The sequence below is a fragment of the Diprion similis genome, chromosome 8 (assembly GCF_021155765.1).
Source record: "Diprion similis isolate iyDipSimi1 chromosome 8, iyDipSimi1.1, whole genome shotgun sequence".
Lineage (NCBI taxonomy): Eukaryota > Metazoa > Arthropoda > Insecta > Hymenoptera > Diprionidae > Diprion > Diprion similis.
Window position 1 is genome coordinate 10578077 of NC_060112.1, and position 25304 is coordinate 10603380.

A 25304-nucleotide genomic window follows, 5' to 3' on the forward strand; every position below is an offset into this window, starting at 1 on the left:
GTAAATGACAACTCGACAAGGAAGACGCGGGCGTAAATAAATGAGGTATGAATAATGACGTAATGTTGATAAGCGTTCAGCTTGAAGAGAAAAGAAAGGAGTGAGCTCACGGTGATTGTCACGAAGAGAAAGGAGGAAAATAATCAAAAGGAGACGTCAACTGTCATCTCAGAGGGCGTAAGAAATGTCACTTGTGTATCATTGTCATGTACAATTGTGCATGTTAATGTATATGTACAACTCGCCCCTCGAGACGACAGCGAGCACCGTAACGCGAAGTGTGAATTTATCATATATAAATATATACATTTTTATATCGAGCCCTAAATATCGTTTAGAATTCTCTCCTCATTCGGCCGATCCAACGCGCGAAGTAGCCTCTCGTTAAGAGCCCGATTCCGAATAGTTCTCACTCCTACAGCCCCTACGGCGGACTTTTATCGAGAGGCTAACGAGGTCAAGCACAAATACAAATTCCTATGCTACTTAGCCTCGTCGTAATGATATTCTGATTATACGATAAAAGAAAACTAATAATGGCCGAGAGCGCAGTGGATGGTTTTTGGGGGCCCGAAGGGGTCGTAGATCGCTAATCGTTTGATCTCGTGATCGTTTCGCTTCCTCAAGGGATCCTCAGTTCGCGACCTTGACGAACTCCGGGTTGACATTGCAGTTCTCTGCGAATGCTGGGTGCACGAAACTCGGTGACGCGTTTCCGTTCTTCCGGTCGACGGCGCGCACTCTGACGAAGAGGAAAGCTGCCACCAGGGAAGCGACCACTACGACCAACAACAGCATCACTAAGCCAGCGACGAAGCCTGGCAGCGACATGCAGATCGTTTCCGGATCGGCGTTCTGTATGACCACCGTTGAGTCGTTGCCCGCGGTAGTTCCCAACGCGAAGTTCACGTCTCCGGGTGCAACAACTTGGATTATCCTGGATGTGTTAACGTCCGTCATTTCCTGAGCCGCACGCTTGTAGACGTGGGAAACACCCAAGCTCACCGTATGGTAGATGTCCTGAAACATGGCGTCAACGGTTTTTGTTACTCATGGGAATTCGGAAATGGAGTCTCTTGAAGATTTTTTAAGAGAATTCTTCGAGAGTATTTGAAAATGTTAAAGACGATTTTATTGTTTCAATGCCAATGTAGTAACCCCAAATTCAAGCAACGTAGTGAAAATCAAGCTTAACACCTCGTATGGGCTTATATTAGATTATTTAGATTCTAGAATTTGGGTTATATTAGATTCCTGCTTCGCTTCAGGCACGTGGGGGAAATTCACCAAGAGTTACTATATAACAGCTTCACTTAAGACAGTTTAAATAACTCGTAACTTGTTCAAACTCCTAGAGTTGCGGGGCTCCGCCCGAAATGCGTTTATCTGTCTAAAGTGCTCGAGCTTGATTGACTGTTCCGTGGTTTATCAAACTTTGCTGATAACGCTATTTTAGTCACGTTGCTAGTTTTAAAATTTAGTCTAATTTCTCCAAAATTCTAGCTATAATCAAGTAGAACACTAAATTCGACTTTGCAACAACTTGTCGCTGAAGAATATTTTTTTGACTCGACATATCTTTTTTCACATCTTTTTTTAAACTATCTTTAGGAATAATCTTCCAATCTTCATCTCTAAACAGTAATAGTCATTATTTTATATAACACTGACGAGAAAGTGACAAGCGATAAACTTACAGAGAAATCATCTTCATTGGCGTGCATATCTCTTCGCCTTCGGGCTCCTCTGAGTTCAGCAGGAAGTCCTTCAACGGACCTCGGGCGACCTCCAAGAGTGGCAAGATTGCCCTCGAGTTCGTCGGGGCCGACGGTTCCTTTCCTCTTGACAGTCTGGTACGCAGCTGCAGGGTGTCCAGGTGGCGGAGGTGGTGGAAGGTGGATGCGGTCATCCTGCGAATTCTGGGGTACGCTGCTCGACGTAGAATCTCCGGGTGTCGAGCTCGGGGATGAAGACGAGGCCTGAGCCTGCGGTGCAGGTACGACGTCAGGACTTGGCTCGCTGTGATCAAAAGGTAAGAAACGTTACAAAGAATTCGGCCAAGTAATTCTGCTCACCAATGACCAATGAAAGGAAGTGCTTGTCTCACCTGAACGCTCCTGCAGGGCCACTAGGATGCCTCGGGTCTGGATAAGCCGGAGGAACGCCGTACTCTGGCACCGGAGGCGCTCCATAATCGGAGTTGATCTGGCCTAGACTCTGGGGACCGACAGGCACGCCATATTCCTGAGTGAGGCCGGCTGGGGCTCCGTACTCAAGACCAGGATGACCGCACTTGGGCTCGGGGCAGTTGTAGCGACAGACTTGAATCACGCACTGGAAATGGACGTTCATACTGTCCGGGAACTTGAACGCTTGGAAGTAGGCGAAACTGACTACGGATGCACTCGGACCGAAGTTCTTTATCTTTTGGAACCTGGGGGTGAATGGTTTATATAGTCGTGTCGCGTTGCAACTTTTTTTTTCGAGAATTGCCGTTCGAAACTGCCTCACAGTAGAACTGCTAGACCGTGCTGGAGAATTTTACGAAAGATGCTCTTACCTGGACATAATCTTGGGTCGAACGACGCATCCGTATTGATCAACGAGTTGAATCGGAGCCCTTTTGCCGTCGTGAGCCACGCAATTCCTTACAAGCATGTCAAACTTATTCTCATCATCTTTGATAGCTAGAACCATGGTCATGGTCTGTCCGATCTTGACGATACCGGATACTTCAGAAGCCCAGGGTCCCTTGCCGACCTGGATCTGCATCCAGCACTGAAGATTGTCCCCGAGGAAGTTGGCCGTGACGGCGTTAAGCATGTCGACCTGGAAGGGCCTGAAGGTGACGGCCTTCTCGTAGAAGTCGTACCACGTGCAGCGGAGCTTGCGGGCCTGGTCCCAGACCTCCTGGACGTAGTGATCGTACTGGATGATTATCGTGTTCTCGACGTAGCTGCCCGAGGGCGTCGGCGCTCCGTATGCGGCGACGTTGTGATTGGCGGATGAGCTCATGCCGCAAGATTTTAGGTAGATCTCGAAGGTCGCGCTGAGGTGACCCGTGCCTGGCTTCAAGTGCACGCAACGAGGGTCCGAGTAGAAACCCTTGCTGAATATCATCCCGTAGAACGGCCTGTCGAATTCGATGTTGACTCGCATGTGCGTCTTCTCGCACTGAACCTGGAGGTGCTTTATCTGCGGCGTGTCTGGCGACGCCAGGGGCCAGTTCTCCTCCGCCGCGTGGGACTGCGGGGGCCCATATTGCGCCGGGGGACCATAAACCGATCTGTGCTCAAGGGGAAGAGCGCTGCTATCGACGAGGGGTGCCTCGCACCTCACGCTCTGGAAAACAAACGTATCCACGTCTTGACTTCGGGTCACATAAATTTTTTTTTGTTTTTTTTTGTTTTAGTTCATTCATGAAGAAATGTTTTTGATCAACAGAGTTTTTCATTTATGGACCTTGGAGGGACCGATGCAATACCTGTCGAAATTTACACACGCGCACATCCGGTGCTGTGGAAATACCTCGCAAGTACCAAGTACTTGGGCATACCTATCTTTCTAGGTGAACATGAGGACAAGCTTGAGCAACACGTGTTTGTATCACGGTGGCGAAACGAACCCGGCGTAACGGACGCACGCGTTATTACCAAGTGTCTTCTGGTTGACCTGTTCGAGTCTTGCCGCACCGAGTCGAGCTTCGGTCAAACGTTATAACTTGGAATCGTTCTTTTTTTTTCGTTTTTTTTTTTTTTTTCTTTCTTCGTTGTCTTCGTCAAAATAGCCACTTCAAAAGCAGACCCAACGCAACGGTACCGCGCAGATCCGGTATTACGAGAAATACAATGAACGAATGAATTCCTTCGATAATAAAAAACGAAGCGCCAAGTTCACTGTACATCAGCAGCAGTTCAAGGTAGCAATTCTGTTTCTTCGCCGATTTGTCACGAAGAAATTTACAGAAGCTAGATTTCAAATTACCATCGAAGATTCACATTAATACTTGCAGTGTTGATGTGTCTTCAACTGCGATACACGTAATGAATTTCGTTTGTTGAAAAGAGACAATTTTTTGCAACTCATGTCATTTCAATATTGTGTCTATAAATTCACAACGAAACTGAAGAACCGAATTTCTTTTCTGTTTCAATGCTTGGCTGAGGACGAACCGATTTTGACGAGTCAATATTCCGACGTTACAAAAAGCAAAAAAGTGGGAGTTAGTACAGTACGGATTGAGACGTTGCTGTATAGTGCGCATAGAGAATGCTAGATGGATGGATAACTTCAGAGTTATCTGTTACGTTAACCCAGAATGCGGCTTATAGCCTAAGGCGATAGGCGCGCGAGTCACGAAGAAGTCCATGAAGACTGTCTGACCAGACGCTAGTAATGTTTTCCTACACACGGGGCCGTCCGATTCTCTCAAATCGGTATAATAATTTTTTGGCCTGAGGTACCGCCCAAATTAACCTAATTCATCGATTCTAACCGAACTTTATAATTCAGCTGAAACGGTTTTGTACCTGTAATTTGGAACGACTTTCTCCAAAATAAAAATTTACTCGCGAATAGCTGTGGTCTTAGTGTATAGCTATATTTTCTTATCTGACCTCTCCTCGAGTTTTTAACGAAATTTTTATCAGTATTTGCTGTACCAATTTTTGATGAACAGAAACTGATAACACATGTACAGCTTTATGAATTGGATTTTGAAGTTTGTTCATCCAATCCGTTTAATGTTTGAAACTGAATTGAATTTTATATATTTGGAAACAGAAGTGGTCAATGAGTAACGAAGTTTTGCATTGAGTGGCGCTTACTGGCGCAACCGGAAAGATAGATCGTTTATAACCTTTACTACGAGAGAGTGGAACGAGCGTATCCACCTGCCTGCGGCGTCGCAAACTATTGAATACATATTCATAAATTGCGTGTGTTCGTTAATTTCAAGAGACGACTGGTAACGCAGTATTAACTGTTTCTTACACCTATTTTACTGTAAGGTAAACTTGAGTGTTCATTACGCTGCAGCGGCGACCTTCTCGTCGTCCTCGTTTGATTTTTCAAAACGTTATTCGAATCTGTGACAAACGACCAAAGGTTTCATGAGGTTGTAAATTGAACCTTGAACCGTAGATAGAAATGATTCTTGATACATGACATTCTCCGAGTGAAAATTCTTTAGGATAAATAGGTACATCGAGACACGTGATGAGAGAGCAAGAAACTGTTTTTTGCATACTCACGAGTATCGGCATCTGACCATTCACACAGCGGATTATCGCGAGAGAGGATATAATTGAAGATAATTAACATAATCGGTTCAAAACTTGCGAGGCGAAGATCAACCCCGCGAGATGTACAGCTAGATGAAACCGTTCACATCCGATCTCCGATCCTCGTGCAAAACGTTATTGCAAATCGGTTATAGAATCGGATAGAGAGAAACGGGAGTCGACGAGCGAGCTAGTAGACTGTCGAAAGTAGTAAGGTAAACAAGGTGCGATCACGCGTTATGAGCATAACTGTACTCAATTACTTTTGGGCATCGTTTCAAAACCTGGTCCGGCTACTTTTCGTCTTTTTAACACCACACACGTCGTTCGCCACTCTGACTCTAGCTATTAGATATACACCTTCTCCATTCGGGCACGCTTTTGCTCCCCTGGTCAGAACCTTTGCCCCCGCATTTCTCGTGTTTATCGGGGGTCGTTTGCATGTCGAACTCGCCACGGACTCGGTAACGCGGATTGCTCCAAAACTCGATCCTTGTTATGCCGCTCATCCATGTGGAAATTAATTTTAACAGGTGTGACCGAAGTTTTGTTCACCATAGACCCCGCTGAAGCATTATTGGTTGCCTTTTTATTGAGAGTATTTTTACTCGTTGAAACGTCAAACTTTTCCGGCATTCGAATTATTGTTGATTGTCTCAACTCGATATGTTTCGGATTTCCTGAACCAATTGGAATATATATTTCATTCAATAAACAGAGTAAAATTAATCCATCTCGTGATTTTCGTAATACATGTGAATTGTTTATGAAGAATATTTTCAAATGAAAGTGGTATAAATGATTGAACCACTAAACGGAAAAAAATATTTACTAATAATTTGAAATTGAAGATTTGAATGAGAGATCGATTATTGAGGTAGTAATGTAAATTTATTATTCCGGCCAACTCCTTACAAAAATACTAATCACATATTAATATTTCATCACTGTTTGAAAAAACTTCGAATTCATTGCAATTAATTTTACTCCACAAAACAATTCTCGAAACCCGATATACAAATCAATACAAAGCCACATTATTTTTTATTTCCGAAACGCTTTAAGATTACAGTCATTTAAATTTAAATTAAAGAATTAAGGTTTTCAACTGGCACAACAGCGTTCGAGTCGTAAAGACGTGTAAGAAAATCAGGTGAATTCTGATCCATGGTGCAGGTCACGTCGCTTATTTGTCTTCGAGAACGCGCGAAGAGGACGCGAATTAGGAAAGACAGCACAAGCAAATCGGTGTACCGGGTGGGTACAAGCAGAACGAATTGCCTCACGCCTGGGACAATGGAAATCGTCGGAGGGTTTGGGCCAGCCTTAGCTCCGGTTTGATTTCACTTTTCCATTGTCGCTTATCCCGTAACCAGCAAGCCGAGGCGGGCAACGAACACGCGGACACTTTCACTCAGTCGACGACGATTCCGGAGACACCTTTTCACCAGCTATACAGTAATTGTTCTCGGTAAAAGCGCGCGATAATACGGGCTGATAAGGCCCCGCTGGTCCCCCGTCACTTTGCCTCGCGGTTAGAAAGCGAGCCGCCTTGCATCCGGCTCGACGAACGTTTAAGTTAAATTTGAGAAAATCGCGGCGAGAAATTTGTTCGTAGTTTTTTGTACGGCCCGTTTTTATAATGCGCTTTTTTCTTTATTCATTATTCCGGGAGTTTCGGTGAAACTCACCGCTTAGCGCCGGAAGATAGGCAGCCAAAATGGCAGAACAGATATAAGATTTAGCTTTGGTTGCCTGTCTGCTGGCGCAGAGCCGCGAGTTTCACGGAAAACTCTACCTCTGGACCCTGGAATTTACCCAACAGCAATATTATCTAAGGGTTCTTCGAGGTTTGTTATCTCGCTAAAACTCGGAGAATTTTGTTTTTTTTTTCTACGAAATTTCAAAATTCCTCAGTTTTCATGCCGGTGATGTCCAGAATGTTACACGGAATGTGTCACTCGGTGTTCAATAAATTAAAGATTTTATGATTCAACACAATTCCAAAGATTTGAGTTGTCACAAGTTGAGTTATTTGCTGTAAATAAAATAAGAAAAAAATTTAACAGTCATATAAAAATTTAATGGATGCTCTTTTTCAATTGTTTTGTAGTAAAAAGCAAAAGAATGAAGAAATGGCGAGGCTGTTTCAATTTAGTCGCATCTCGCATATATGCCAGTACGCTTTGAATGTACCTACGATGAAGGTAATTACTCATTTGTCCGGGCAAAGAACGCGTGACGGCGTTAAGTAGAACGCGTTTCATAAGTGTAGGAAGTAAAGTTTCACGAAGGAACTTTCAAGCGCCTGTAACGTGAATTCTACTCGTCTCAAAAAAATATTTTATAATATGTAATTTTTTATTCCGCCTTCCAGATTACTACAGCTTATTATAGGATTCGTTTTGAAGGGAATATTAATGGATACGCTTCAAACCAACTGGGGATAATTAAGAACGGGAATTGTCAGTTTAGTTTGACAAGCTCCTGAGAAAATCTATTCGAAGGCAGGAATTGATTTAAGCAAATTCACGACCCAATATTTTAGGGCTTTTTTGAGAAACTGAATAAATTTATTTCTCGTTATTATTCCTGCAACTCAAGCCAGTAAAAGAAGTTAAGACGGGAAGTAAATCAACCGATTATTTTTCGTGATCCGTAATTTTTAAAATGAATTAAATCAATTTTTGACCGATTCCTTTCAGAAATGCTTTCCTCAAAAATTTGTGAATGTCTAAAAAATCGTAAAATCCAAGTTAGTGCAACATTCACTTGATTAAATCTTAAAAAATTGACCCATTTCATTAATGAAAGAAAGAATTCGGAATCATCATTATCAACTAGAGAATTTTTCATAAAAACCAGTTCAGATTCACGTTGACCTCAAAAAAAATTGCGAAAAGTGAAACATGAGTGAGAGAAAAAAATTTGCCGAAAAGTTTGAACTGCGACACAAACAAATGGGGGTTAAATCCGAGATTGCCAGAGTTAAACGCAACTCGCGTGCCCTGGAATGGCCTGTATATTCTAAACGCAAATTTCTATAACGGAATAAAACACAGAGGATAATGCAAACGGTATATTGGCGTTTTGAATCTAGCCACTGCACGGTGCGTAATTAAATCGAAGTATATACGTGTAATAATTGAGCTGAGACCAGCGAGGTTCCATTCAGCAACTCGTTATACACGTTGCCTGAAGTCGAGTGTAAGATGAGTCGTGAGAATTAGGCTGGGAATAAATCCGGTAACCTCGCCAAGTACGCGACGGTGTGGAATCGTGCCCACTTTAACTGGCAGGGCGCGTTCTAGACTCACTTATTGTGGGTTACGGCAACCTATCCGCCTTTTAATTCACCATTGGACTAGTTTGCCGGCTTATTTATACGCCTGGCAATGAGCGAAACTCTTAAGCTCAAAACAGTGACCCAAAAATCCATTCAACGCCTGACAGTTGACAATTTTTTCAATTTATTTCAGCGATAATTTTTTAACCCCTGCCACTCCTGATGGAAGAGAGAAACATTTTGCAAATATTTTTTCTATACTTTTCAATAATCTTATCATGGCATAGATGAAGGTTTAGTATTTATCAAATTATTATAGGTATCAGTAAGCTACAACGATCTATTAAAAAAAAAAACAGAGAAATAGGAAATACTGGAATTATGCGATAAAGTTTTACAATAGTCAAAAATTTAGGAGATTGATTTGATTTCGAACTGGGACGGTTTATTTTATTTAGAAGACTAATCTAAATTTGACAAATTCTTAAGCTCGATATTCCGATCTTTTTCATTGTTTTAGTTTTAAGGAGACCTTCTGAGTTGACGAGTATAATGATTTGAAAAATACTCTATACAGGACTGTATCTTAATGAAATTATTAAAAAGTACCAATTTTTGGTCAACCTTAACCTCCGTATGAAAAATGTAACAAGATACAGCTGAGATCGATGTTCGAGTGACTTGAATTACCAGCGCGTTCCTTCAAAAATCGGTCTTCCGAATCGCCCTCGTTGCCCGGAAAACGGAGATTAGGATCGCAAGAAAATGGGCGGGGGGGGGGGGGGGGACCAGCTGCGAGGCGAATGTGAGAAGAAGACGAAAGAGCGAAAAGAATCGGGGCTACAGGTGTTTCTTTCTTTTTTCTATTCTTCTTTCGCTCTTTTTGCGATGTCCCAGGAAAACGCTTCTCGAAAAGCATCTGTTGTTTTCCAATTTTCATAATCGCTCGGGGATGTGAAAAAAAGTTTTCCCAAGTCTCTTAGCCTTGACGAGAAACTCAAACCCTCCGGCAAACTCGACACTCGCAAGATCCCAGCGCGTGACTTGACTTCGAAAACTTAACCCGCTCCTAACGACGTGGAGAAAGATAAATCGGCTTAAATGAAACCCAAATCGCTTAATGGACCGTGTGGACATGTGCCTGAATAGTTTTTCCGGATAAAAAATTATGGAGAAAATTTTGTGATTCTCTGAGTTAAAAAAAAAAAAAGAAAAAAAATTGAAACCGTTTATTTAGAAATTATTCTAAACATAGTGTTGCGGTCTTCAGAGAATTCATACATTTTATGACATCTTATGTATGACTTTCTCTGCAATGCCTGAGAACTGTCGAGATATTATAGAATTTTTCTATGTAGACAGTCTATTTTTTTAAATACTTTCAGTAGAACATATTGAACCCGATTTTTATCTCACGTCTGAGTATTTAAACGTCTCTGGGACTTTTCCTAGTCTTGTTTCTGATCAATACCTTCCAATTTCGTTGAAATCCGAATTTTTTAATATTTTTTATCCTTTAATGGAATGTCTGTATTATGTCAGAGATGTATAATCGATTTCGAGTCTAACCTATATGGGAATTGAGCGTAAGATTCAGTTGAAAGTAGTTAAAAATATGTTACTGACCCATACATTTTTCTAATATTCTGTACTGAATATTATTCCTACCCTCAAGTTATCTGCAATTACAGAATAACAGAGAACTTTTGCGACGTATAAATATTAAAAATCGTGCGATTTCTGACAAAGCATCTGATTGTCAAACGAATCCAGAATTATGTCTATAGACGAAAAGAAGTGATAAAAATGTAACAAGAAAAATGTATGGTCAATTGAAAAAAGTCAAAGAATTGACACAAAGAATTCAGACTCCCAATAACTTTCCGCCTTCGGGGATCCCAGCTTTCAGAAATTGCATAGCGATCTTCAATCTGAAAAGTATCGTATAACGCGAGGTGATCGAGGCGAGAAATCAGCTCGTAGGAAGTTACGGAGTTTCAATGAAAATTGCCTGAACGACGAGAAGCGCGGGCTTCTGAGCGAGATTCTTGGTCGATCACCAGTACGATGAACAAGGCGTGATTATCCGGATAAAGCAAAGTCAAGTCTGGGCCGGATCAACGGCGACGCAGTAAACACGGCGAAGATACATTTCTCGGGAAAGAAAGCTGCACCGGTGATCGAGAAACGCGCGAGTGTCGCCGAGACCGCAGGTTCGACTAGTCCCAAGTCCCAACGGCGAACGGCGGTTCTCATCCATTCGACGGGCCCCGCGAGGCGAAGCCTGGAATCAGGCCCCGGCTGGAAAGTGCATAGAGGAGAGCCGAAGGAGGGCGCTGCGTCCGGCGTGGCGGTCTGACCTACAATCTTCGCTCCGTCAACTGCAGGCGACGTACGTGGATATCAGGGTTCGAATTTTTATCGCGATGAGGAATCGCGGCGAGGTAACGAAGTCGGAAATTACGGCAGATACACTGGATTCCGGAGGAAAAGGCCCCGCGCCGAAAATTGGCGGTGTGGGGGGGGGGGGGGGGGCCTTACTCAGTAGGGTCGCGAGAGAGTCGTTTTTTCACGTCGTCATACTTACAGCAAACAGAAGTGGTAGAAGAAGAGACAGTGCTGTCTTCCGTATGGACCGCCGCGTCCTGTCCATCGTGTACACGTCTGTCTATAACGAAATAAGAAAATAAATGATACAAAACTTAAAATTGAGTCGTTAAAATTGGGTTTGATACAGTTTTTAATATTCACTAAAACCAATTAAAGATTCATTCATGCATTCCTGTTTTTCGTTAGGTAATCTCGAGGTGAAACAGCTGATCGCCGAAAGACTGTCACGCGGTTACAGCAACGATTTATCAATTCGAAAATAGGTATGAAAAATCGTTCATTCCTCTGCGTACGAGTTTTTCTTTGAACGCTATTTTTTAAACGCATCGGAATCCGGGGACTAATTAATCTGAACAGCGGTTGATGATATTTGAACGATGGAAATGATGAGTGAAGGGCGAATAATGAGAGTAATTTTCACAAACTGTCTGGATAAATATGGTCCACTTGGAAACGAACTTCCGTCCAAAGTCGAACGTATATCTTCGTCCGCAGTCCGTCGTCTGTGCGTGCAGTCAATGAGTCCACTCACTACGATGCAGGGGTTACAAAAATGGGGTAGCGGAATTAAGGAAGCTGATTAATATCATCCAATATAAGAAAAAAAAAAACCCAGTCGAGACGATCGTGCTGATTGTATTTATTTATTTATTTATTCTTTAGTTTTCTTCACTGAACTGTATAGTAACGTGCGTGCGTTGTTAATTTACATAAGACAATAAAGTTTACTGTATTTTGAACACGATACTTGCACTTTTGATAGATACGTATCACTAATTTTTAGCGTTCATCGAGTCAAGCACGCGTTGATTCAGGGCCCAGAAGGGGACTAAGGCCCAAAGTGGCTTTCTTGACCGCCGGGAAGTGACTGAACGGCGAAGAGGCGCGAAGTGCAGCTTCGAGGCATGTCCCAGTGACCTACTGTCGGGCCCCTCTTCCTCCCCCTCCCCCCCCCCCTTCGCCACCCCCCATCACCTCGTGTATACCTGTGCCATCGCCGCGCGCGTCTCGCGGTGCTACAGGTGAAAGACGTCGCGGGCCCGCAATCAAGCGGGCCCGTCTTTCTCCGGGGAATGGGAGGGGCGCCACCTAGCGCGTATTATACCCATCATAAAGAGGTTGCCGGTCGTGAGCCAAAAATCGGCTTTTTTTTCAAATCATTTTACGAAGAGATAACCGCGAATTGGGTATTTATCGAATAATTATGTTCGTAAATTGCGAGGATATATTGCAGGATACATAGGTATATAGAACATACTAGAATTGTAAACAGGAGCGTATATCGATGTTTCATTTTGAAACACTTAAAAATTGTTTAAAAAATGTAGTAAATTCGTTCAATTTTATTCTACGATGGCTTGTTTTTCTGAGTAGACCTTATTTTACATAATTCACTCGAACAATTTTTTCACATCAATTTGGCATCGTTGAATATTAAATTTGGATGAGGGAAAAAAAGAAAATATGTTTCAGTGATTTAGTATAAAATAGTATTGTGAATGAAATGAGCTATCGTAGAGTGAAATTGAAGAAATCTATTACACTTTTTTACCGTTTCGACGCGATTTGAAATGAGGTGCCGATGTCTAATCCAACTAGTGTTTGTTTTATTCCTGTACATCCGCCTGTTCACTTGACACTCTGAATACTTATTTTGGTTTCGGGTAAACACGACTGGCTGAATAACAGTCGTATTTCAATTTGTGCCTCGAGTCACTTTCGGGAAGTTTGATCACTATCAATATCCTGATTGGTATTCATATGTATTTCATTTGAATAAATGGATTATCACATATTTTATCGGATTATGTGGTTGCACTTGAAGATTGTGTTAAACGATCTACACATTTTATCATACGGTAGGTGTTCAATCGAATGATTAAAGGATACGAAAATTTTCTGGAATCGTTGCAAATTTCTGAGAAATATTGTTACGTAATTAGTTCGCGCAACGCGTGCAGTACAGAATGCATAAATGCAAGTACTTATCGTAGGTGAAAACGAACTGACCCACATTGCCACCCGCATATGTGAGACCATATCGCGTAATTATTGGAACCACTAACCGACCCAACGACCACCCAAGGCGGAAGCAGAGCTTTTACGCAAAGAGCCTGTGCTCAGATAACGTTAAAAATGTGGAACGTGAAAGTGTCAGGAAACAGATTTCACATTTCAGATTTCATTTCACGGCGAAATGAGTAAGTGCAATTTGAATCCTGACAGCAGTCATCAGGTGAATTCTCTGCCTCGCTCTGTCGACGTTGCTTATCTTATTTAACATTGTTTCCGCGAATTTCGATCGGTGCATATTTTAATAAGAGATTATAAATGATTTTCAAATCATTTTAGAGGGTCTTCAAAAATACATGAGTGTACTTTAGAAAAGCACAAATTAATGCTGACATTCTCGAGTTCAGAAATTGTTGACAAATAATTCAGGCAATCGGTACACTTTCTCATCTACAGCTGCTCGAATATTGAGTACCTAAATTCGAAGTTACGGTCCGTAAAAAACCGTCAAAACAGGCCAATTCAAACATATGCCCTCAAGGTATGACTGGCTTCAACGGCTCTTATATCTACGCGGTAAATCATTAATGCGAACAAGTTTCTTAATGTGACAAGTTGCTTTTTTCTTCCGCGTTGCCTGTATATTTTTTTTTTCTTCTCTTTGTCGTCATTATCTACACGTCATGTTCTTAGTTCGGTATTTTTTGCAACTATTTTCCTGCGTTCATATCACGTCTACACTTTTACAGAATTTTTGCCAGTCAACAATGGCGGTTTCAGATCCAAATCAAGTATTGAAAAATTTGGGGTGTTGAGAATTTTTACACCGTGTCACGCAGTCACGCCGATGAAAGTTCAGACCAGAATTATCAATTATACAAATGGAAAAATTTTTCTAATCAAGCATAAAAGGCTGAGTCGCGTAATTTGATGTAAAATTTTTAGGAATAGCAAAAAAAATAAGGTGGGAATGAAAAGATATGACTGTTATTTAATGCCTGGATAATTATTATCACTTGTTTTAAGAAATTTCAGATACTTGACTCATTTTTATTTTTCAGTGTAACCAAATAATATTATTCTGAGTACAAATTGGAAAATTATTAGTTTTGCACAGCTGTAATTATAAAACCTAAGAAGTGATAATGATGATGAACATTAGAATAATTAGAATAAATAATTACTTGTGCAAAACTTTCTTGAAATTCGAACAGTATATGGAATGCTAACTTGAACTGTAACAATACTCGGTGGACAAGAATTTACTGGTAACTATATCTCACGAATTTTCTTTCTCGGCGTATAAAATCCTGCAGAAGGATGAAGGCCGACCGACCATCGGTACAAGGGTGGCGTCTGGGAATGCCGGTGTAATCCGTTTTATCCGTTTTTACCTGGCCGAGAGAACAGCCGCCCCCGTCGCGCGCCCTTTTGCCCCCGTCTTTAACTGCGGCCCAAATCTAAACCGGCCCAAAAAATTGCCCCCGTCTTCTCTCTCTCTCACTCATTGGCATTCCGGATCCCCGACCTGCCCCGCAGTCTTTCACAAGATGAACCAGCAGCGGACAGGACCCGGGCAAATAAAATACCGGGACCTAAGAGGGGCGAAAGTGGGCCCAAGGCCCAGTCGTCGGCTCCAGGTGGTCATCCGAGTTTTATTCGAGACGGTGAGACTTCTTTGAGGAAAATCCTTGGCCCTGGTTACTTCAGGATTGCGTGAGATTTTTCACGGGGCCCGATTCTCCGATGTTTCGGGCCCAACGCGACGGATATTCTCGAGGCTTTATTTGCGAGAACACTTTGCGGTAGGACGAATATTTCCGCTAGACACGGAAGTCCCGCTTGCCGGGTCAAACTCGCAGATCTGAGATTAGGGAACTAGTCGAGGAGTGGCGGGGAGGAGGGGAAGAAATCACCGACAGCGAGGGGCTAAAATAAGTATAAAAATTCAGCCAGAATTACTCCGCAAAGACGCGTCATCAGGCCCAGCGATCGGATAGCTGGATCTGCCGACAACCTTGCATTTTTATTCAAATATTTGCGACTCGTCCGACCAGCTGAGTTGCTGGCAAACGGCGTTGACCCGCCAAACGGATCAGCCTTTTTCATATATCGCGAGAATTGAGTAATAACGCGTCGGCTCGCGCTTTCCGGTTATTTAACACGTTACGTCTTGAAGAAATTTTGCATTTGCTTTTGCTTTTTTCAATGTATTATTATTTTTTTTCGCGTATAATTTTGACGAAATCTGCGAGTTACTGTCAACCAAACTCCGAATTTACTTTCCTTCTTTTATTTATGCATAAACAAGAATTTTACGATTTAATAATTACTTCAAACTGCAATTTCTCTGCTTCATAGTTTTATAAATAACTTTCAATGCGCTTAATTTTACGGATTTTTATCCGGAGAAAATCCGAGACCATTTTCGAGGGTAATTTAAAGACCAAAATTGCCGTCGAACGAACGTGAAAAAATGTATTTGATAGAAATATGCATATTTTATTAAACGTGCCTACGCAATTGTTTCGCTGTTATTGCAAACTATTCGTCTACGTTACATCGAAACTTTCTCTGATTTATTCGTTCGAGGAAAATACTCTGCAGGTATTGAAAAATGATATGATTATATATTTTTTCACTTTTCCAAAGCATTAAAATTGTTGTAGGGAAACTTCGTGCGGAGCGAAGAATGTTATTCTCCTCTTTAAAATGAACTCTACGATTTTGTGCTGGACTTGTAACCTTTTCAAAATCACTATAAAGGAAAAATTTCACCTGACCTTTACATTGGTAAATCAAAGTCAGTTACGCGTCTAAGCCACGTGAAAATATCTATATTTATTATGTAGTTCAAGCCTGACTTTAGTCCAAATATAGTCCAAGTCATCGCGAACTTATTCTCGGGATTTCTCCCTCAGTATACCTTTCATTAATAATTCAAATCTCTCCGACGCCTGCGGCCGAGGGACCATTGCGCAACGGAATTGAGACGTTGACCCTTTTAAATCTCTTTTCTACTTTGTCACCGCTCTTAGAAAAAGGCGCCTAATCATTGGACGCCACGGGCAAATTTCTTCGCTGAAAGAAGGTTCGCGAATGGACTGTTCATTCGTGGTAATTATACCAAAATTGGCACCGAAGGCGCTTTAATTAAATTAGCCAAAATGAGAACAATATAAAAAAGAAGGATCTGGTCAAGTAGATTTGCAATTATTTACAAGAAGAAAATAAGAAATAGTGAACTTGATGCTGGTAGAAAATTGCATGAGAAATAATTTCGAAATATCTGATTAATTCTTGCGTCAATACTTCAACCTTGAAAAATGGCGATAGGCATTTTTCGATGATAATCTTATTGCGAAATATGTCTCAGATTTTTTATCATAACCATGCAAACAAATAAATTGTTCGGACAAATTTCGAATCATTCGATCAAAAAATCATCCCTTTTGTTTATGCAATTATTTTCATACGGAAATCGAGTCAGATTTCGGAATTAGTTTATTTTTATTTCCTGTAAGATATTATTCCGCGCAATAACAGTGCGACTCTTAATTGAAATCTTTATAATATCATTTTTCCAATATCCGCATTCCTCTGAAAATGATTAAGAATCAGCAGTTCTTTCACAGGTAAACAAAATTTGTAATCAAAATGTGAATCCCAAAATTTTCAAGAAAGATATCACAGAGTTTCATACTTTTTTGCAAAACATAGGTTACAGAGAATTTTACAAAGCCAAAAATCGAAAATAAAATTCTTCCAGCACACGGAAGTAAAATCGTTCTCATTTTTCGTCGTACGTATCATCGCGTCTGAGCTGCTCGGCCAGAAGCAAGTTGTTTTTATTCACCCTCCGGCATGATTACAAAGTATAGATGCAAAGATCGGTTCAATATAATCTCCGTATCAAGTTGGCGCCATGCCCTTATCGCGACTGTTCGTCGAGCAGTTGGGCAATAATTAATACGGCATATAGCCGGCGTGTAATGTACAATCCATAAAACCGTGGAGCTCACGAGCCGCCGTACTCGTCGAGATATCTGGGCCGGATTCGAACGTTAAATATGGCGAGGAAACGAGAATGAGGATCGACGAGAAGGCGGAGAAGAAATGGCCGGGAGAAAGCGTACCGAAATCCTCCTCGTGCATCGGGTTTCGGATCGACGTCGAGTACGCAGAGTCACGCACTAATCGAGGCTGGGACCGTCAGGCCCAAAGCTGATGAATGTGTGAACGTTACGGGCGGCTGATCGTGGAAGCTGACTGCAGGTATCTAAGTTCGGTAAGTCGCAGACCGAATTTTTCTGGCTAACAGCTCGTGGATAACTTTCCAAAGCATCGCCTATATGGCGGATTTCTGTGTCGGTTTCGCTACCTCCGCTTAAAAGCAACGACACGGATTACACGCTGCGTCTGTATCCTGCACTGCTTTCAATGCAGTTCGAAAAGACATTGTTACATTCTTGAAGTTTTCCCCTAAGTTGGCCACGAAGTTTAAACGGCACGGATTAATTGGGTTTAAATGTGTTGGACTCTTTCAGATTGGGCAAATGTTTTTTATGGATTAATTGAGGTACACTTCTTGGTTATTGCCCAATTAAGAAGACGCCTCATATACATGTTACTTTTTTCCGATGAAATAACTTGTTAGGATGTACACTTGTGCCAGTTTCTACACAAAATTTTTATGAAATTACTGTAACTGTATGTATAGAATTTGACAGTTGGACTGACTTCGTTTTGAATTTGAATAATGACAGATTTGTTTTCCTGGATCTTGGAAATTTGAACAAGTCATCATCATTTTTGAAGATAGTTTGAGTATTTAGATGGTCATATACGTTTTATAAATGAGAGAAAATAAAAATTTATACACGAGACTAAGAACTTTGAATTGAATTTGAATTTGTTCAAAAGTTCAATTGTACTTTTAGTCTTCAAGAATTACAGAAAGATGATTTATCGGTTTTTATATTGTGTTTTGGCATGTCATTTCAGTCTGATTTTATTTGATACCCTAGTCGACAATTCTCAGTTAAACAGTGATTCAATAAAGCAAGTTCTTTCAAAGTCTCAGTCCTCAACATTCTTTGCGTATAAGAAATACCACATGACTACGCTTTAGTTATAAAATGATCTTGAATAAAACTTTTATAAAAAGTATGTAAAAATTTTCACAAAGCCAAGATTAAATGTGTATTTTTCATAAAAATCGATTCAACAGCTGTATAAAATGAACAGATGAAAACTATCAGCTTTCAAAAGAAAAACGAAATTAACGGTTTCCTCAAAGTCTCTGTCATGGATTCATTTCTGGACAGGAGAATAAAAAATGATCTAAATTTCATATCTTTATCGTTTGAATTCTTAGCTACCTCTGGACAAATTTTTCGTTATTTGTTTGCTTTTTATTTATCCTGATAAAAAACAGTCGGACTTATATACATCAAATTTCCAAGCTTTGTGTAATATTATATTTTCACTACAGTTTTCTCGACGTCAGATGAAATTCCAAACATTCTATGTGTAGTTGGTGGTACTCAATAGCTAGACACTCTCTTTGCGAATCGGTCTGCAGAGCATCGAGTCAGCCCGTTATAACTCACCTTGCTGCAAAGAGAATCCGTTTCTTCCGTGCAGGAAGCCCAAGACTCCCCCATTCAACCCTTTGTACCTTTGTACTTGGGACAGGTGCACAGTATGACGTGAGGGCACAAAGTCCCGTTACACTGGCAGCCATATGTCGCGCGAAACCCCAAAAAAGATGCACCGTGCCTGGTGCGTCAAGGTGGACGCGTATGGACGCGTGACTTCTTCATTACAACCAGTTGAGTAATGAATACGAGGAAAATAGAGAACACAAAAGAGAAAGAGAGAGAGAGAGAGAGAGAGAGAGAGAGAGAGAGAGAGAGAGAGAGAGAGAGAGAGAGAGACGAAGACGTGGAAGGAATTATGCGTAAGTCCATGGGATCACGCACCGCACGTAACGCCCATTATTCTAAAACCCGTATAGAGAGAGAGATTGTTGGATGATGATGATCTCCAGGATGGTTTTTACCACCATCCATGAGACTCGCGTGCGCGAACAATGCTTGCCGTCTAGCAGTTTTTGCTGAATGTAATTACTAGACTCTTTTAAATTAGGGCAATACTTGTGTTCATTTTGCTAGAACAAGGTGTGAGCCGTAGGTTTTGAGGAAGAACCTCTTCGACTTCATCCAAAACCCTGAACTTCGGGAGTTTTGTTTGTACCTTCTTTCATTGAATAAGTACACATCACCCTGTAGTCTGAAAAAGTTACGTGAACCCAAAGAGCAGGGTACTAATGAATTCCTCCATCATGTCATTCCGGTCGAGAATGATGAAACTAAGAATCCGTGCAGCAGCCTGGGAAATTGGTCACGTCTAATTTAACTCCGCAACTATATGATCGGTGAAACTTTCTCGCGGACTAGATTACGATTCGCATCCTATGATATGTGTGTACGATAGTCGAAGGAAGTTGGACTTTAAAAAACTCGGCAATATGCTGGTCGCAGTTGCAAGTATGTACGTAGAATCCATGTTTAATGTAAGCGATATATGTGAGGACCGTAAACGCATAACTTGTCCGGTACACGTTACAACCGGTTTAGCGTAAGATTCAGAGGCTCGTGACTTCTCTTTGAATTTATTTAGGTATACGAGCTTCATTGAAGCGATGGTGACGCTCAAGAATAACGGAAAAAGTTACCGCATGGCGTTCATTCGATTCAAAAGCACCGGCGCAAGCATTTTGGGCATTGTTTTTTGCCTCCTGAAATCAACCTTATTTTGGAAAAGCTTGTGAATTTCTTACAAATACATTATTCGAAATCAACAGTCACGCGCTGATTTCCTCAAATTTGATCTCAAAGATGCGACACCAAAATTAAATGTTTAGTATGTTTATCCGTTTTTCAGTCGAAAGTGAAAATCACAAGCTATTCGTTTAGTTTCTGGCTGCTACAATTGTGCGACGAATCGAGAAAACCGGTAAAAGACAGTTGTTGGATTCGATTTTAACGCGGCGAAGAGCTTTATTAATCATAGAAAAAAGAGAAGTCATCAAACGCTGGCTTCAACCCGCAATTAACGTTGGTACATGGAATTATTATTTCCAGGTCAAAGTTATATCCTCGCTCAGAGCCGTGAAATGAGTATAATGCCAAGAGGAAGCGGTGAAACTTAGCAAATTGAGCATTCTATTGCGCATGAGCGAACTTGTCGAAGTTTCAAACAGACTGGCCACCTCATAAGCCACAACCGTCAAACGCGGTTTTTTAGGTTAGGTAGATCTCAAATAGCGTACGTATTGATTTGAGAAGGCTAGGAAAACTTTTATTGTCAAGTGACTGACGGCTGATGACATCTACGAGTCATTGTAACTACGTATAATTTTATCGCATCACTCGAATCGGCAAAGTTTAACACGTCACGCCCAGTCTTGAGTAAGTTGGCACCCCTGCTCTGAAGATGAAAAAATGACCGCATTTGGATCTCGCCGGCCAATAGAATTCAATTATTTTGCGCATGCGCAATCTGTCGTTTAGCCTGCTAATCGTAATTTTCACCTGTTCCTCTCGGTGTAAGCAGAATTCAATTCTTCTGGATAAAGTGTAACTTGAACCGCAGTTTTACCGCCGCATTTTGGAGTTGCGGGTGTGGATGGCAAAGGAAAAATAAAAAAAAGCGCATCGTTCATTGCATGGCCCTGAATCTTTCCTGGTCGCCCGGAACTTGGAAGTTGGGATCTCTGCCTCTCTCTTTGTGTTTCTCCCTCCTCTAACCGCCTGCTGATTTCTTTTGAGCACTGCTGTATTCCAGGCACAAGACGAGCCTAAGGAGAGGAGAGAGAGAGAGAGAGAGAGAGGAGAAAGGGAGAGAGAAAAAGAACAGGCGCTGCTGACACACTGACTCGCTACCCCACATATCAGCTCGGCACTTGCATGCCGTCGAGGGAGAAGGGAGGTAACCTCCACAATCACGAGTGCAATTTAGCACTCCGATATTACGAAGCCATAAATACGCGTTTATGCACTTTTATTGCTTCTTCACGATTGTTTTTTATCTTCCGGTTTTTTAAACCTATGCCTCATAAATTCATTACCCGATGAGATTCAGTTTTTTCACCAAACTTGGGTTTTTAATTCCGTATTTAAACGAAAACATCTAATTGTTTCGGTAAGTTTGTTAATTCAGAGAAACGAAAAATAATTTGACCGTTTTTTTTTCCTTTTTTTCGATTACAAAATAATTACATCAAATTATACGACAGATTGAAAACAGGTATGTATTATAAATGTGCAGATAATATATGTGTTACGACATTGCTGGAATTCAATTGCATACAGCATCGCCAAATGTCTTTATCTTAATGAAAAAGAAAAATATCGTCTGATTATTATCTGTTTCTCTGCTTGATGAATTTTTTTTTCATTTTTGGATGAAAAAACTCTCAGTAAATCGCGGGATGAGTTGATAACAATGAAAGCCAATGATATGAAGAACAAGGATGTGTTTTTAACAAACTTTCAAGCGTGTGAGAGGAAAATTTTTATGCGATAATTAATTATTATTGATATTTAGTTTCATCACTTTTATCACATTCATAACACAATATCCACCGATAATTTGCCTCTGATAAAAATATCGACGAAACTAAATGATATTATAAACTTTGAGTAAATTTACAAACCTTTTTTGGAACGGTAGAATAATCCTATGGCACTTGCACACTGTCACTTCAAATAAATATATTTTATATATTCGGTTTTAGAACTTGGTAATCTAGTTTAGGAAAGTATCGCGCATATAACAAAATCTCGTCTGACGAGTTAAAAAGAAGACATTAATAAATAAATAAATAAATAAATATGTACTAGATTATGTTAATGGTAATGCAAGTCGCTTGATGCTACTTTGGAGATGGTGGTCGTTGTGAAGCCAAGAGACTACACCGCAGTCTATATACTCTCCCCTCCCACACCAACAGCTTTCACCAAAAACACGGCAAAGTCGAAGTGGAATTGTCCGACTGAGTCGAACTCGAATTGTCATCCACGCCCGATCCGGGATTCTAGGAAAAAAAGACTTGACGTAATATCAAAAAGTGATCTCGGTTCGCGAGAAAGCGAGAGCGGAAATTGATGGGAAGACGTATGAAATATTCTGGGTATTTTGAATCCTTTCGGGGTAGTCGGTCAATATTTTACCTACTGAGAGAAAAATTAACTTTCTTTTTTTATTAATCAACCTGTCCAAGCCTGCCGTTTTAAACAAAGCAGGTTGAGTCATTTTTGTATACCTTTGGTTTTTGCCAAGTCTGTTTCCTGTATTGAACCGGAAATAGCACGTACGACGTGATGCAGCTAGTGAAAGTTACCTGACTGTGACGTACTTGTATGTATAATATCTTGTGCGGTTTGAACCGCGTTACAATATCATCCAAAATCTAGAAATGCAGTTGTTCGGACTCGCGGGTTTGCCTGAAGACTTGGACTGGATCTTAGAAATTTGAATTTCTCCTTTATGATTGCAGCTCGTTTCCAGTTACATGGAAAGTTGTTGTAACCCAAATTTTACTTTCTTTCGCGATCAATTCTTGCCGGTGACGAGAGTTCGTTCCGTGGGTGTCGCAGACTGTATTTTTCGCCACGGAATTTATGGATATTTCTTAGCTTAAACTACTGTTGTTAATTTCTTTTTTTTTTTATTCGGCTCTTCGCTGATCTCGAATAACCACCCTTTGTTTTTCTTTACTTTCATGAATCGGAAAAAATTGTTCGCCAGTTGTTATTGTTGTTGTTGTTGTTGTTGTTGTTGTTGTTGTTCGGAAAAACACCAAAATTCAGGTGTGAAAACGATCTCGCGATATGGACCTTGAAATAATAAATAAAGTTGAAAAATAGTCTGGATTGACTGATTGAATGAAATCTGGGAGACTGTGAAAGAAAAAGGTAGAAAAAGAATGAGCAAAAAACTAGTTCATCATAAATTCCGCGTCACGCTTGATGTAGCGGAATGTGTGTACCAGACCAGACCGTGTGCGGATTGAGTGTCGAGATATCGGGGGTAAGAAAACTGATTATAATCGAAGAAAGCGCATAGCGGATATCGCGACTTCCGGTCTGAGTGTAAATCAAACCAGCGATGGACCGTCGACGTTCGGTGCATGGAATGTCGGGGAGGAAAAATTTAATTACAATGCAGCCGCGTACTCTGTCCATACATTATTTCCCCCCGCACCTCAAGGCTTGACGTCACTACGGGCCATTCATGCGCCTAAAGAAACCGACTTTCTCGCGGATCTTGCGTGATGCGGCAGGCACTTTACATCCGGCGTGACACCTACCTCGTCTCGATTGCCCCGCAAGACGCAAGGTTACGCAACACCGGAGACCTAGGCGACGACGTTAGGGTTACCGAAGACGTGACGAACGTAAAAGTGTCAGGTCGAAAAAATGGGTGAGACGAAATTTTTAGGACGAAGAGGCTGAACTTCTCGCTTATAAAGCCTAAAAGTACCTATGGGAGTATATTCGAAGCAATAAAGAAGGATTTTTCACAAGGGATCGTAGAGTGGGTCAGAGTATTCGGTACGTGTTTTTTTTTTTTTTGTTTTTTTGTTTTTTTTTTCGGCATTTCAATTTTGAGGGGTGAAATTCACCGAAAAGAAATTCATTTTTTCAATTAAAGTACAATAACTTTGGTTTTTAAATTATTTTTTATTACAAGAACCGTTAGTGAGGTGTAATCGAGAAAGGAAAAAAAAAATTTTAATTTTCGATTGTCAATTTCACTTCCAACGAATAGGAATGTCTTGACTTAATATACGATTTTGTAAACTTTCTGGTGCGATTCGCTTGCCAGTAGGCAGGAGTGTTTCGTACAGCAGAAAAAATCAAGGTTTTAACCATCAGAAAAAAAGTGTTTCTGAAGTTTAGAACCAATCGAGGCAGCTTCAGTTTCTTGACGGGTTTCGAATTAAAAATATGCAAGCTTAGAGGGAAAAATTTTGACGATATAATTTTTAGTCCTTATGAAAAAATCATGAATTAACTGTTGCAATTCAATATGAATTTGTAACGTGAAATCAAAGGAATCTACCATATTTTTAACCATTTTCAATCGATTTAAAAGTGAGCATCGCTATCTAATATTTTGCTTATCAGTCTGGCTGAAATTTTCAATTTTTTGATTTCAAAAACTTTGTGATCTGATGAATACCTAGTAAAGACTTTATAAATAAATAAAATACTCAATGCACGACTGTCTTGTAATTAACTTAATAAAATATGCAGATTTTTGCTGGCCACCCAGCATCGTCGATCGGTTTGTTGACGTCATGACGCTATGCAAACGCGGTTTTCTTCCCGGTTATTCGAACAACTTCACAGTCAATGGTGAAACTCGAGAGAAGTACTCAAACTCCGATTCAATTCCTGTAAAGGAAAACGACGATTAATTATCTAGGCCACTATGCACGGAATGGGCTATATGCGTGTACATACGTTACAGGCGTTTGTAAGCAGGGCTGGCATACGGAATGATTTCATTTCAAATCTATGTATGTGGAATTCGAAGTCTCATTATGCGTTTTCTATTTTCTAAACACCCTTCTAACCATATACTGTTACCTTGTATTTCGGATCAAAGAATGGATCGATAATCTATAAGTTTGTTCATTCGTTCAGAAATTTCATGGACGATATTTTGGAAACGGTTGCAACACGTCTTTCAGTAAGAAAATTCATTTGCTCAATACAAGACAGAGCATGCACGCACTTTCTCTAGATTTCCATAAAATTAGAACAACCTGTTATGGGGAAAATTATGCCAGTGGATTTTACGAAGATGAGAAAAAGGTTTCTGACAACCGTAAAAAGTATGGATAATTCTGCTTCGTCCGACACTTTTTTCATGTAATGCTATCAAACATATTGTTTAACAAGATTCTTTGCTGATATACTAAAAAAATTACTAAAGATTTATTTCAGACGTCAAAAAAAAGTTATGTCTAATTTACATACTCACAAAATAGAATCAGTAGATATTGCTTTCCTATAGGATATTTTGAGAATTTTTTT

The 25304-nt window shown here is 40.6% G+C and overlaps 1 protein-coding gene across 5 annotated transcripts; it reads right to left on the reverse strand.

The window, feature by feature from the left end:
- Positions 1-544: 544 nt before the first annotated feature.
- LOC124409988 (cuticlin-4) lies at positions 545-22141 on the reverse strand. Of its 5 annotated transcripts, none has more exons than XM_046888044.1 (6): positions 21914-22141; positions 11156-11236; positions 2561-3342; positions 2108-2434; positions 1698-2019; positions 545-1020 (listed from the first exon to the last, which is right to left on the reverse strand). In XM_046888044.1, the coding sequence occupies exons 2-6, from the start codon at positions 11219-11221 to the stop codon at positions 634-636; spliced, it is 1884 nt and encodes a 627-aa protein (XP_046744000.1). In that variant the 5' UTR covers positions 11222-11236; positions 21914-22141; the 3' UTR covers positions 545-633. The 5 variants fall into 5 exon arrangements, with proteins under 5 accessions (XP_046744000.1, XP_046744001.1, XP_046744004.1 ...); XM_046888045.1 differs by lacking the exon at positions 21914-22141 and adding an exon at positions 11931-12058; XM_046888048.1 differs by lacking the exon at positions 21914-22141 and adding an exon at positions 11908-12049.
- Between the last annotated feature and the right edge of the window lie 3163 nt (positions 22142-25304).